The 14,273-nt window shown below is 41.0% G+C and overlaps 1 protein-coding gene across 1 annotated transcript in view; it reads left to right on the forward strand.

Moving 5' to 3' along the window:
- The window catches only part of GALK2 (galactokinase 2), a 374,056-nt gene that overhangs the window by 52,387 nt on the left and 307,396 nt on the right, over positions 1 to 14,273 (forward strand). The window contains exon 3 of the mRNA XM_075345810.1: positions 6,053 to 6,176. Within this exon, the coding sequence (XP_075201925.1) occupies positions 6,053 to 6,176 (124 nt within the window). The remainder of the gene's footprint in view (positions 1 to 6,052; positions 6,177 to 14,273) is intronic.

Raw genomic sequence — 14,273 nt, forward strand, 5'->3', positions numbered from 1 at the left:
AGGATAGATAGATGGATAGATAAGGGATAGATAGATAAATAAATAGATAATGGATAGATAGATAGAAGGATAGATAGATAGAGGGATAGATAGATAAATAAATAGATAATGGATAGATAGAAGGATAGAGGGATAGATAATCAATAGGTTGATCTGTCCTCTATCAATCAATAGATAGAGTCCCTGTGAGCACACACTGCATTTCTCACGAGCGGTAGTGTGTTCACATTACCGACCATGGGAAATGACCTGTGGTTACCTCTCTGCTGTCTCGTTACGAGGCTGCATTCAGTACAGTGTGTCAGTCGTAGCTGGATGCAAGCGACGTGGGACCTCGGTGGATTACGCCGGAGCTGTGTGTTTGGGGGTTAATAAAATGGTGAAAGAGGGACTTTTTGTCTTTTTTTTAAAATAAAGGATTTTTCGGTGTGTGTGTTTATTCACTTTACTTACAGGTTAATCATGAAAGCTGTCTCATAGATGCTGCCATGATTAAGCTTGGACTTAAATGGCAGTGATGCGCTGCCATTTAACTCATTACCCCGAATTGCCACCGCATCACGGCAATCTGGAAGAGCCGGGACACTCCAGGACTGTCACATAATGGATGCGACAGTCCCGGGGCAGCTGCGGGCTGATATTCTCGGCTGCGGGAGGTGGGAGGCATTAACCCTGTCCCTCGCCCTCCCCAGCCTGAGAATACTGGGCCGCCGCTGTGTGTTTACCTCGGCTGGACGGTAAAAAGACAGCGGAGGCCGCGTTTTTTTTTTTTTTTATATATATGCACGTTTGATTTGTATGTGTATTCTATATGTCCGTGTCTGTGTGTGAGTGTGATATGTGTGTGTATTCTATATGTCTGTGTGAGAGTGATGTGTGTGTTTACTATATGTCTGTGTCTGACATGTGTGTGTTTACTCTCTGCTCCGCTTCCTCTTCCTGGCATAATGACATCACTCCCCTGCAAACCGCAGGTAAAAATTACCGCAGGTAAACCGCGGCTATACCAAGGGTATACCGCACATCATTTGCTACCTGCGGTATACCCCCGGTATTTCGCGATTACATTACAGTGAATGGAGTTGAATACCGCAGGTACCTGCGGAACAGAAGTGACATGCACATTTTCTCAAGAAATTCTGCAGAAAGAATTTTCTTGAGAACAAAACGCAGTGTGCGCACAGCTATTTTTTTTTCCCATAGGTTTTGCTGGGAAATGTCTGCAGAAAGATTGCAAACAATTCTCAAAAAATTTCTGCAGCAAAACCGCAGGTAAAAACGCAGTATACGCACAAGGCCTAAATCAGGGAAACATGCGCATGGAGAAAGGAATTGCCCAAGTAGTAGACCACCCCTTTAATAGTATTGGTATTCTAACAGGGGACAAAGAGCTTTTAGCCCTTAACCTCCCGCTGCCAAAGCGCCAGGGCTCAGGTGCAGCTGAATCGCCTGCACCAACTATAGTTCTAGTTTAATGCTGCAAAATTTGGGTTGACAGCCCGCATTAGGGGTTCTTATTGGACAGAATTATATTAAAAATAAGCCAAAAGTATGTCTATCTGTGCAAGTGTGTGCAAAAATTCAGTTTTTCAATTTTTATTTTTTGTGCTGCCCTTTAAAAAAACCCCACTAAAACAAATTGTGCTTATCAGGAGAGTTCAGGGCTACCCACCTCCAAGAGAACTATATGCACCTGCTTAAAGTTATAGTGCATATTTAGGCCTATGGCTTCCGTATAATATGGCGTACTATGGATTATGACCAGAATATGAAATAACGGTCAAAGTAAATACCCCTCATTGCTTTTTAAGTCCATAATTTAAAATTCTGCAGGTTTTCTGGAATGTTGTTTCAAAGAAGTCAAATAATCACTTAAATCAGCAAATGAGCAAATTAATTTAATCGTAAAAGTTATAATAACAGCACAGCAGACAACCACAATAAGTGTTTGCACAGATTCCTCAAAAAATCAATTTGTTTGGGCAGCAATAGAGGAAAAAATTATAATCTGATAAAGTAACAATAAAAGTTATGTTTTATCTAAATATCATAAAGTGCAAAAAGTGACTAAAATGCCATAATACAAGTGTATCCATACTTATCTCCCATCCATTGGACAAAAAATATTGACTTGGATATCGCTATTATACAATGTGACCGTCTAGAATACATGTAGTATGTGTCAGGGTCCTATATCCAAGTCAACAGGTTAGCAGTATAAACTCTGTAGGCAACTCAGAAAGTTACACCAATACCATTGCTACAACATGCGCATATCAGCATAAATTTAATTCAGGAATTTTCATATAAAACAGAATTAGATGTTAGGTATGTCATAAAGTTATTAATATAAATTTATGTCTGAATAAACCTTTTTGATATTTTCATCCTCGCCTGACAATATGAAAATCAATATTGTAATCCCGTGCTCCTAGGAACAAAAGACCTCAGAACTCCCAAATTAGCATATCAGCTGAGTTTTATAAAAACCTCCCATAAGCACAGAATGCCTTCCAACACAGCCAGGCTCTGAAAGGGTGTGTAAATATATTGTCCTACACTGTCACAGTGGTGAATTTACTGGCAACTATTTGTCATAGTGATGAGATAATAAATAAATATCACAGTGGTGACGTAAAAAATAAAACAGTCTCACCCATAGAGGTAGGTCTCATACGGTAGGGTCATTGATATGGTGACGCATGGCATCGGTCCTTCTCCAGGCATTGAGCTCTAAACCTGTGACGAGTCTATGCTTAACCTTGTATCACCCAGACTCCCGCCCTAACATGGGCAGTCCAAATCTGACCCTCCTCTACAAAAAAGCCCTAACAAGTCCACAAAGCCGCCTAACACGTTTCCTCCACTAGGATTCATCAGGGGAATTGCTCATTAGGTACACAGCTCAGAATCGGGCATCAAGACCTGTACAAAGACCTAGGTAGTGACTCTTAGGCCTACTAATAATAATATTTTTTCTCTATTGCTACCCAAACTAATTGTAAAATTTCATGCATTTCAGGGACACCTATGATAAACTGCTTTTTGACTTTAAATGTGGCATCGTTAGGGCTTATTCACATGGGACATATTCACAGTGGATTTGCAGTTCAGATGGCAAATCCACCACATTTTAGTGTACCAGATGAGATTTTATGAAATTATTTTATCTAAACAATGAAACAAAATTCATGGTGTAGATATTCGTGATGGATTTCACCTGTCCAAATCTGAAGATTGAGGTTGGCGGTATATGTTTTTCTTTTGTACAGAAGTAGCACAGTAGAGATATCCGCACAGTTTAGTGTGGACGCTCCAGCTCATATTTGCTGCAGTAATTCTAATGTAAAAATCCTGCAGTAAATGTTATAAATTAAATTACTATAATAGGTTTTCATCTTCAGTTTGTAAAATTTCTGATTTGCTAGATCTGCTCCAGCCAACTGTAAGGGGCACTTTGCACATTACGACATCGCAAGCCGATGCTTGCGATGCCGAGCACGATAGTCCCTGCCCCTGTCGCAGCAGCAATATCTTGTAATAGCTGCCGTAGAGAACATTATCGCTATGGCAGCTTTACATGCACTTACCTACCCTGCCACGTCGATCTGGCCGGCGAACCGCCTCCTTATTAAGGGGGCGGGTCGTGCGGCATCACTGCGACGTCACATGGCAGGCGGCCAATAGGAGCGGAGGGCCAGAGATGAGCGGGATGTAAACATCCCGCCCACCTCCCTCCTTCCGCATATCCTACGGGAGCCGCGGTGACGCAGGTAGGAGATGTTCCTCGCTCCTGCGACTTCACACACAGCGATGTGTGCTGCCACAGGAGCGAGGAACAACATCGGACTGTCGCGTCAGCGTAATTATGGAATTCGCCGACGCTACACCAATGATACGATTACGACGCTTTTGCACTCGTTAATCGTATCAGCTAGGATTTACATACTACGATGTCGAGAGTGACGCCGGAAGTGCGTCACTTTCGACATGACCCCATCGACATCGCACCTGCGATGTCGTAGTGTGCAAAGTACCCCTAAGGCCTCATTAAGACATCCATTTTTCGTATATATGCTCTATATGTGATTTTTACAAATAGAACATATACCTATTAATGCCTATGGAGCTGTTCAAGTGTCTGTGTGTGGGAATTTTGTTTTCTTTTTTGAAGACTGAGTGTTCGAAAAAAAAAATGGACGTTTTTGATATGAGGCACAGATCCAACTCGCTCACTTAGATTCATAGGCCGTGTTTTTTTTATTTTTTTTTAACATGCTGATAATAAAAATGGACACATGGACCAAAATCAGTGTTCTGAAAATTAGATGCAGCAGTTTCATTTTCTCACATGGAAAAAATTAAAGGACGTCTGAATGATGCTTTAGCGCTATTATTGTGCAATTGAAGATGTCTAGGAATAACAACATGTTAGTTACAAGGCGGTGACCACATAAAGTCGCAGAACGGGACCACCAAGTTGAAAGATCACTTGATTGTATGATGCATCATTCACTGCAGAGATACAAGCCGCCCCTGTTCTTTGGCGTTATGAACCATGTTTCCCTTTTTGACAAACTGGATGAATCTGAGACTGAGATAGCTGTATACAGTATACTGTAGTAGACACTACCGTGATTTAAAAGGATGGTGCTCCATTGCCGAGTCTTGATCCCATATTTCCAGAGGAGAGTAATGTAAATTTTACAGTATACAAGAGACATCTCAACTGATTGTTTCTTGTGTTTTGATAATCATTGCAGGAAATTCCTTATCTGTTCCAGTGACCACTTGTTTTTTTTCATGAAACAAAGTAAATTAAAACATGGTTTGATGAGTTTGGGTGTGGAGGAACTTGGCTCTGCAAAGAGCCCTGACCTCAACTCCATCAAACACCATTGAGACGTTGACCAGCAACTGAGTCAGACCCAACCATCCAACATCAGCATGTGATCTCACAAATCTTTTTGCCTGAATGGGCACAAATTTCCACAGACAAGCTCAAACGTTTTGTGATGAAATGCTGGTATAACCTTAAAAGAGGGGAGGTGGAGTGACTCCTTATCCAAATGTACTATTTAGATTGCTAGAATAATTTGTTTTGTTTTAGTGACTTTAAAATGTGCACTTTATTCTCTATACATTCTGCACCATTTTTTTAAAGTTGTTTTTATTTAATTTTTTTTTATTTTTTTTCCCTCAGCAACGTTGTGTATATAGATGTTTTAGGTGGAATCATAATGAGTGACTTTTCCCAAATGTTGCTTTTTTTTTCCTTTTTTTTTGACTCCTCTCACTCCAGTTTCCCTGTAGAGTAAAGTTATTGGAGGAATTTTCATATTTGTTGTATATTTTGCAACTTTTTAAAGGGTTTACAACTTCTGGAGCTTAAAAGTTACAAGAACTGCATAAAGACAAAAAGGAGCATTTTTTAATGCTATGTCAAATTTATGAATCATGTGCGCCATTTTATAGAATTTGTGCAAAAAAAAGTCATTGACTACAATAAGACAAAGAAAGAAAAGTGATTTCAATAAAGGGCAAATGATTAATCGGGTCCGGAGTGTTTATATTGCTTCAGTACGTTTAATCTGTTACATGTTTTGTGCCTCAAAGGGACACTCACATGGAAAACTGCTAAATACTAGTTATTTTTACCATCACATCCCTATTTTACTTCATCCCGTTCTGTTCAATATCACAATTTTAAGGGTGAAATGTGCTCCATTTTTCACCCTTCTTCCTTACGGCACACCTCTTTATGCTTGTTGGCAGCCTGCAGGAACAGAAATCTTCTCTCCTTGATTGCTTTCAATACGTAATCAGGCAATTGAAATCTTTCTAAGTATCATTGGCCATGATTCTTCCCCAAGTACAAAAAATAAAGATTCATACGAAGACAACCATTTCCTACATGACTGTCCTGTTAGTGCAATATGGCATTTTGAGAATGATGCTAGAGGCAGCACCATAACTGATGAAGTTGTATATGTACCACACAGTGGGGAATGACTTACTGCTGACAAATCTAGGATTCTGTTTTGTGTTATAGGGGAGCACATTGACTACTGCGGTTATGCCGTTCTTCCAATGGCAATTGAACAGGATATATTAGCAGCTGTTCGGCCGGTTGACTCTCATGTTTTGCACTTGTCCAATACAAATCCATCGTATCTGTAAGTATTTTTTCATCATTGCTGGAACTTGAAATTCGCCATAGACTTTATTATTTACTTTTGAACATGTGTATCAGTATAACATCATTCCACTGAGTCAGCTATAATCTATTGTTAGGACTTGTGTAATCTTTTGAGCCAACTTTTCTGACAGTTTCCATGACCAAGAAACATATTATTATTATTATTATTATTATTTATTATTATAGCGCCATCAATTCCATGGCGCTTTACATGTGAAAGGGGTATACATAATAGGGCAAGTACAATAATCATAAACAATACAAGGCGCAGACTGGTACAGGAGGATAGAGGTTTCTGCCTGCGAGGGCTCACAGTCTACAAGGGATAGGTGAGGATACAGTAGGTGAGGGTAGAGCTGATTGTGCGGCGCTGCATCAGACTGAGGGTTACGGCAGGTTGTAGACTTGTCGGAAGAGGTGGGTCTTCAGGTTCCTTTTGAAGCTTGTCAAGAGAGGCGAGAGTCTGATGTGTTGTGGCAGAGCATTCTAGAGTATGGGGGAGGCACGGGAGAAATCTTGGATGCAATGGTGGGAAGAGGAGATGAGAGGGGAGCAGAGAAGGAGATCTTGTTATGATATGATCCTAACCATCAGTAAGAAAAGCTGGATGAGAATTCCTCTCTCGTTTTCCACGGAGGCTACATTATTTTATATGAGAATTGCTCTGCTAAAATAACACGAAGCTCATAATTGACAAAAAGATCTGATTTAATTCTGAACACCCACGAAAAATGTCAATTTTTTTATTCCTTCACATTGTCAATTATGTCATCCTTTTTTTCATTCTTATGGTGAGTAGTGGATATGCAAAGAATACAGTATGAGGAGCTTGATCATGTGAGCGGTCCATCATTCTTTCTCCAGTGGGGCATACAACAGATTCTTCAAAGTTTTTTTTTGTTTCCAATTTTTTATTGTTAAAGAATGTTGGAAATCTTAAGGTAATGAGTTTTGCTCACTGCTATTCTGACGTCCCATCCCATATATCAAAAACAGTGGTTATTCAACCCACACACTATATTTGTCACATTGTATTTACACCAGACGTCTGTTTTTATTTTTTAATATATTTTCTCTTGTGTCTTTAAGATCCCTGGTAACAGTTATTAGTGGGCTGTTATTACTAGTGTCATCTGTAATCTGTATATGTACACCTACACATGTAGGAGTATATAGTGATCTTTGCTACCTTCAGATAAAGTTGTATAAAATTATCAAAAAGTAAATAAATGTATTGGGTACCTCCATGAAACCATCTATCCAAACCTTAAACATGACATATATACGTGTTATATGAGTGTCACAAAATTGCATATTGTCCCAGTGAGAAGTGTGTCATACCTTTCTGGAAGGCCACTTAGTAAAAGTGCAGCAACATGAAAATCTTTAATATCTTCTGCAATGCCCCTGAGGCGCTCCCCAGTATCTAGGGTGTTTCTTTTATAGTCCTGCATATTCTGGCCATCACACAGCTTAGACTGATACAGCTTTCTCATGAGATAAAGCTTATTGCTGAGATTTGATCTTTCATGCACTTTGTGTAGCTCATCCCACATCTCCTCTGCAGTTGCACATTTGCATATATGCACAATTTGATTATGATTTATACTGAGGGAGATAGTACTTTGCGCTTTCTGATCCTTCTCTAGCCAGTCATCTGGTAATGGATGAGGCACAGGTTCCTGAGTATATTTCCATGCACCTTCTCTTATGAGCAGCATCTTCACCTTGAATTTCCAGGACTGGTAGTTCTGGTTAGTCAGGCTTGATACAGGATTGCTGCTAGTGGACATCTTCTCTGTTCCGCACTGTTGCTCTGGGCTGCCTTTGCTTTGATCTTGTTTTGCTCTTTGTTACTATTTGTCTGTAGGAACAAACATAGTAAAGCCTGCTTTACATGTTACGATTTCGCATACGATATCCTATGCGATCGTAACCGCCCCCATAATATGTGCGGCACGTTCAATTTGTTGAATGTGCCGCACAAACGATTAACCCCCGTCACACGTACTTACCCGTCCATACGACCTCGATGTGGGCGGCGAACGTCCACTTCCTGGAGTGGGAGGGACGTTCGGCGTCACATCGATGTCACGCGGCAGCCGGCCAATAGAAGTGGAGGGGCGGAGATGAGCAGGATGTAAACATCCCGCCCACCTCCGTCCTTCCGCATTGCTGGCCGGAAGCCGCAGGACGCAGGTAAGATCTGTTCATCGTTCCCAGAGTGTCACACACTGCGATGTGTGCTACCCCGGGTACGATGAACAATCTGGCTTCAATATTTAGGAATTGAACGGCGTGCATGCGATGAACGTGTTAACGTTCAATCGCAATCGCACGTACCTGTCATACACTGCAATGTACCTTACGATGCCGGATGTGCGTCACTTACGACGTGACCCCGCCGACACATTGTAAGATATATTGTAGCGTGTAAAGCGGGCTTTAGCTTAATAAATTGCAGGAAATCATTTCTGTGTGTCTCTCTGCTTTGTTCTCTTCCTGTGAGACCTTCTGGAGTTTTTGTTTTTTTTTAACAACTTTATTAAACAGCATACAAACATAGCAACTAAACACTCATAGACAGGAATTAAGCTGTTGCACTAAACATATTCCAACAATATGACATTTTGATTGCTTCTTACATCAATATTTGTGGTGTTGCGGCATCGAAAAAAAAACCCAACAATTTTGTTGTTTTTGTATTTTTTTCTGTTTGCTGTGTTTTCTGATCAGGCTAATTATTTTTATATTTTGATAGATTGGACTTTTATAGACATGGCGATACCACATGTGTATTTTTTTAAAAAAATATCTTTACTTTTTTTTTCAATGTGAGGTGATTTGTATGTCTTTTTTTTTCTCCACATTTTCTAAAATGTTTTTTTTTTACTGTATTCGTTAGTCTCCTTAGGGGACTTAAATCTGTGATCACCTGATTGATTGTGAGGTACAGCAATACCACACTAGTGTTGTATATAGAAAAGATCCTGATGTGTTTAGAAGCCGGCCACAGGTTGGGTTTTAATGGCGCTCCGTAATGACTGGCACAGATATTTCCAACAGTCCACTGGCTATCGTAGCAATCCCATTGTCACCCTGCAGTCACGTCGTGGGGCAGCTGATTGGTCAAAAAATGATGCACCCCTACATTGGCATGCTGGTAAATGATTACCAGTTGCAGAGTTGCAGATTGCATAGCCATTTTTAGCCACCATGTTAGACCGTTTCCGACTTTTTCCATATATACAGCAGATAATGGTAAGGAGTTAAGACTGAAAGAACACTCAAGTCCACAGAGTTCAACCTATAACCTGACATGTTGATCCACAAGAAGGCAAAAATCCTATGAAACCAATGCTAATTGCCCCATTTTAATGGAAAAATTCCTTTCCGACTCCACATACTGAAATCACACTGGTTCCCAAGAAAACCAACCAGGCCCTCCATGGCTGTCTATGATGATGGAGAAACCTTCTTTCCTCTAGACATAGTGGATGCCCCCTTGTCCTTGTCTCAAGCCATTGGTTGAAAGGATCATTAAAAAGGTCTCTGTACTGTACCTTCATATGTTTATATATTGTAATCAGATGGCCACTTTTTCTGTTTTTCCAAACTGAATAATCCGAAGCTGGATACCTTGTCTTGGTATTGCAGATCACCCATTCCCTTAACCTTGGTCTCATGCGTTGCAGCCTGGAACTGTGAAGGAGCATTTAAAACAAACAAAAAAAACAACAAAATAAGTTTTTTTTGTTGTTTCAGAAGTAATAAAACAGAAAAAAACTATTAATGGGTAACATCACAGATGGAGCTACGATTTCTGCAACTCCTGGTTTTCAGGGAACTGTCCGGCCTGCTCTTGCCGCAGCCACTCTTTAGACCTCTGGGCATTTCTGAAGGCCTTTTATTTGTCACAGCCTCTTTTCATACTGTTTAGATTGCTAAAGCTTTGCAATCATATGTTCCAATTTGAGTTAAATTACGAATTTTTGATTAAATGATTGCAATGTATCCATGTGGTGTGTTTTCCTTTATGTTGATATTAGTTGTCTTATTACATTATTGTTAGCATTTTACAGACCACAGCTAGTTCTCATTCAGGTGCCCCAAGGCTAACCCCAGGCATATGGAGGATGAGCTCGTTTATTGCCAATAATATCTTAATCCACAGAGTGCATAAATTCCAGTAATGTTCCAATTTAGCCTTTTGGTTTTCTCTGAACATCTTTTATTGAGTGGGTTTATTGATTCAATAGGATGAGATAAGTGGAATGCTCAGCTAACATGGTCCAGATTTCCAGAGCTTTTAAAATCCAGCATTAGCAGCATTGTCATCCTGCGCTGATTGTGCTACACATTAAAATATTTTCTTAATGAATTAGGACGCACAATGTCACATTCTGACTTTTTAGATTGACAGAAACGTTATATAGAGAGTATATAAAATGCAGCAGTTAATGGTGTGTCATGGATTGCATTTTAGTATCATTAATCACATGTAGGTATACAAAAGGGAAATAATGTTTGTCCTTCTCTAGCAATTCATTTCTATTTTCTTCCTTTTATAACTAAGTTTTCATGGTGCAAAACAGCAATTGAGAAGGCAGCAAAGTGCAGCAAAGAAATATTATGCACTTGCTGCAAAATATATCCACAAAACCAAAGAAATTAGTCAGACATACGATATGTTGGTATAAGTGCAACGTGTAGGTGCACATTCACACTGTGGTCACTAACAGGCAAAACCTAGGATAACAACCAAATGAGCAAATACACTGTAAAAAGTAGATTAATAAATGATAGTAGTACATGTAAATAACATAGCGTACTTAGTCAACACTGTTTTGCTCAAAAGAGGGTAGAAGCCGAACTTCGACAAGGTGTACCTAGTCAGGACGGTTCCTAAAGGGTACTTTACATGCTGCGATATCAGTACCGATATCGCTAGCGAACGTACCAGCCCCCATCGGTTGTGCGACACGGGCAAATCGCTGCCCATGGTGCACAACATCGCTAACACCCGTCTCACGGACTTACCTTCCCTGCGACGTCGCTCTGGCCGGCGATCCGTCTCCTTTCTAAGGGGGCGGTTCGTGCGGCGTCACAGCGACGTCACACGGCAGCCGTCCAATAGCAGGGGAGGGGCGGAGATGAGCAGCCGGAACATGCCGCCCACCTCCTTCATTCCTCATTTCCGGTGGACGCAGGTAAGGAGATGTTTGTCGTTCCTGCGGTGTCACACATAGCGATGTGTGCTGCCGCAGCAATGACGAACAACATCGTACCTGCAGCAGCAGCGATATTAAGGAAATGAACGACGTGTCAACGAGCAACGATTTTTCACGTTTTCGTGCTCGTTGATCGTCGCTCATTGGTGTCACACGCTGCAATGTCGCTAATGGCGGCGGATGTGCATCACTAACGACGTGACCTCAACGATATATCGTTAGCGATGTCACAGCGTGTAAAGCACCCTTTACTCTGGTAGTTCACCATGCTATGTGTCAGCAGGCCTCAAAATGGACGGGGGCAGAGCTTCACAAGGTAGTCATCGGAAATGTTTTCCAACAGTCTTGAAGGAGTTCCCAGAGATGCTTAGCAATTGTTGGCCCTTTTGCCTTCACTCTGCAGTCCAGCTCAAGACCAAACCATCTCGATTGGGTTCAGGTCTGGTGACTGTGGAGACCAGGTCATCTGGCGTAGCACCCCATCACTCTCCTTCTTAGTCAAATAGCCCTTACACAGCCTGGAGGTGTGTTTGGGGTCATTGTCCTGTTTTAAAAAAAAATGATGGTCCAACTAAACGCAAACCGGATGGAATAGCATGTCGCTGCAAGATGCTGTGGTAGCCATGCTGGTTCAGTATGCCTTCAATTTTGAATAAATCCCCAACAGTGTCACCAGCAAAGCACCATCACACCCTCTTCCATGCTTCACGGTGGGAACCAGCCATGTAGAGTCCATCCGTTTACCTTTTCTACAAAGACACGGTGGTTGGATCCAAAGATTTCAATTTTGGACTCATCAGACCAAAGCACAGATTTCCACTGGTCTAATGTCCATTCCTTGTGTTCTTTAGCCCAAACAAGTCTCTTCTGCTTGTTGCCTGTCCTTAGCAGTGGTTTCCTAGCAGCTATTTTACTATGATGACCTGCTGCACAAAGTCTCCACTTAACAGTTGTTCTAGAGATGTGTCTGCTGCTAGAACTCTGTGTGGCATTGACCTGGTCTCTAATCTGAGCTGCTGTTAACCTGCGATTTCTGGTGACTCTGATAAACTTATCCTCCGCAGCAGAGGTGACTCTTGGTCTTCCTTTCCTTGGGCGATCCTCATGTGAGCCAGTTTCTTTGTAGCGTTTGATGGTTTTTGCCACTGCACTTGGGGACACTTTCAAAGTTTTCCAAATGGTTCGGACTGACTGACCTTCATTTTTTAAAGTAATGATGGCCATTAATTTTTCTTTACTTAGAATTTGTATTATGGCAAGAAAAAGCAGCTAACAGTCTATTCAGTAGGATTATCAGCAGTGTATCCACCAGACTTCTGCACAACACAACTGATGGTCCCAACCCCATTTAGAAGGCAAGAAATCCCACTTATTAAACCTAACAGGGCACATCTGTGAAGTGAAAACCAGTTCCAGTGACTACTTCTTGAAGCTCATAAAGAGAACACCATGAGTTTGCAAAGCAGTAATCAAAGCAAAAGGTGGCTTTCAGTTATTTCACAGTTTTTTGTTAAGTATTTCATTCCACATGTGTTAATTCATAGTTCTGATGCCTTCAATGTGAATCTACAATTTTCAGAGTCATAAAAATAAAGAAAACTCTTTGAATGAGAAGGTGTGTCCAAATATTTGTTCTGAACTGTATGCTTGCCTAATTTGTTTGGTTTTCCTTTATTTATTTTTTACTTGTACCTTGTTGTGATGGGACAGCTTTTATGCTTTTGTTTTATCAAAATAGTGTTAACTAAGTACCCTTTGTTATTCACATGTTCTATGTATTTATTTACTTATGGCAGAGTATTTGCTTGTTCTGTGTTTATTCTAGGTTTTGTCTGCTAATGACCATAGCGTGAATTTGCACCTACATATTGCATTTCTGCCAACATTTGTTTGGCTCATTTTCTTGGTTTTGCTTTAGTTTTTTTTACTTGTACCTTATTTACGGAGGGACGGCTTTTATGCTTTTTTGATCAAAATAGTGTCAATTAAATACCCTGTGTTATTCACATGTACTATTTATTATTTACTTACTGCAGGGTATTTGCTCATTTTGTTTTTATACTCTGTTTTAGATCTGCAGGATGTTAGTTCATACTGTGGATGTATGTACGAGTTTTACCCTTGCACCTTTTTGCAGTGATACCCATAGCAGTGCACACTTCTGCAGGTATCACTGCAGGACCTCTGCTGCTGGATGTCCGTAGCAAATACTTGCCTCTGGAACTTAGCCTTAACATCTCTGGGAGCTGCTATATCGGACATTCCTTCATGTATTGTCTGCACAAACACTACAGCAGACTGCAAATTACAATAGCTGAAATGAATGGGAGTCAATTGACAAGAAAAACATCATAGTTTAATACAGTTATCAAGAAATGATGTAATACTACTGTATGTTCTGGGGATTTCGATTGCGTTAGGGCAATGACAACAGAGACGAGTTCTTGGTACAAGATGTTATCTAATATGTCACCACGGTAGATACACAACGGGAATAAACACAGTAAAACAACACACAAAACGGAGCGAAGGGGATTCCCGGGGCCACGCACCGGACTCCCCCAGGGAGACCACCAGAGCGAACCCCTGTACAGGGACTGTCCGGCAATCAACCCCGGAAGGCCTAAATGTGCGGCAGCCGGTACACAAGGGGCAAGTGGTATAGTCCAGGAGTGTCCGTACGGGATGATTGTCCAGAGTGGTTACGAACCGGGCAGAGTGCTGATCAAAGACGGCAGACGGAGTCCGGGCACAGCTTGAAGAAAACCGGGTATGGTCCAGAGTCGGTCGAGTTTCAGGAGAATCCAAGGCAATCAGGAAGTAGAAACAGCAAAGCAGGAGCA

The sequence above is a fragment of the Anomaloglossus baeobatrachus genome, chromosome 4 (assembly GCF_048569485.1).
Source record: "Anomaloglossus baeobatrachus isolate aAnoBae1 chromosome 4, aAnoBae1.hap1, whole genome shotgun sequence".
Classification (NCBI taxonomy): Eukaryota; Metazoa; Chordata; class Amphibia; order Anura; family Aromobatidae; genus Anomaloglossus; species Anomaloglossus baeobatrachus.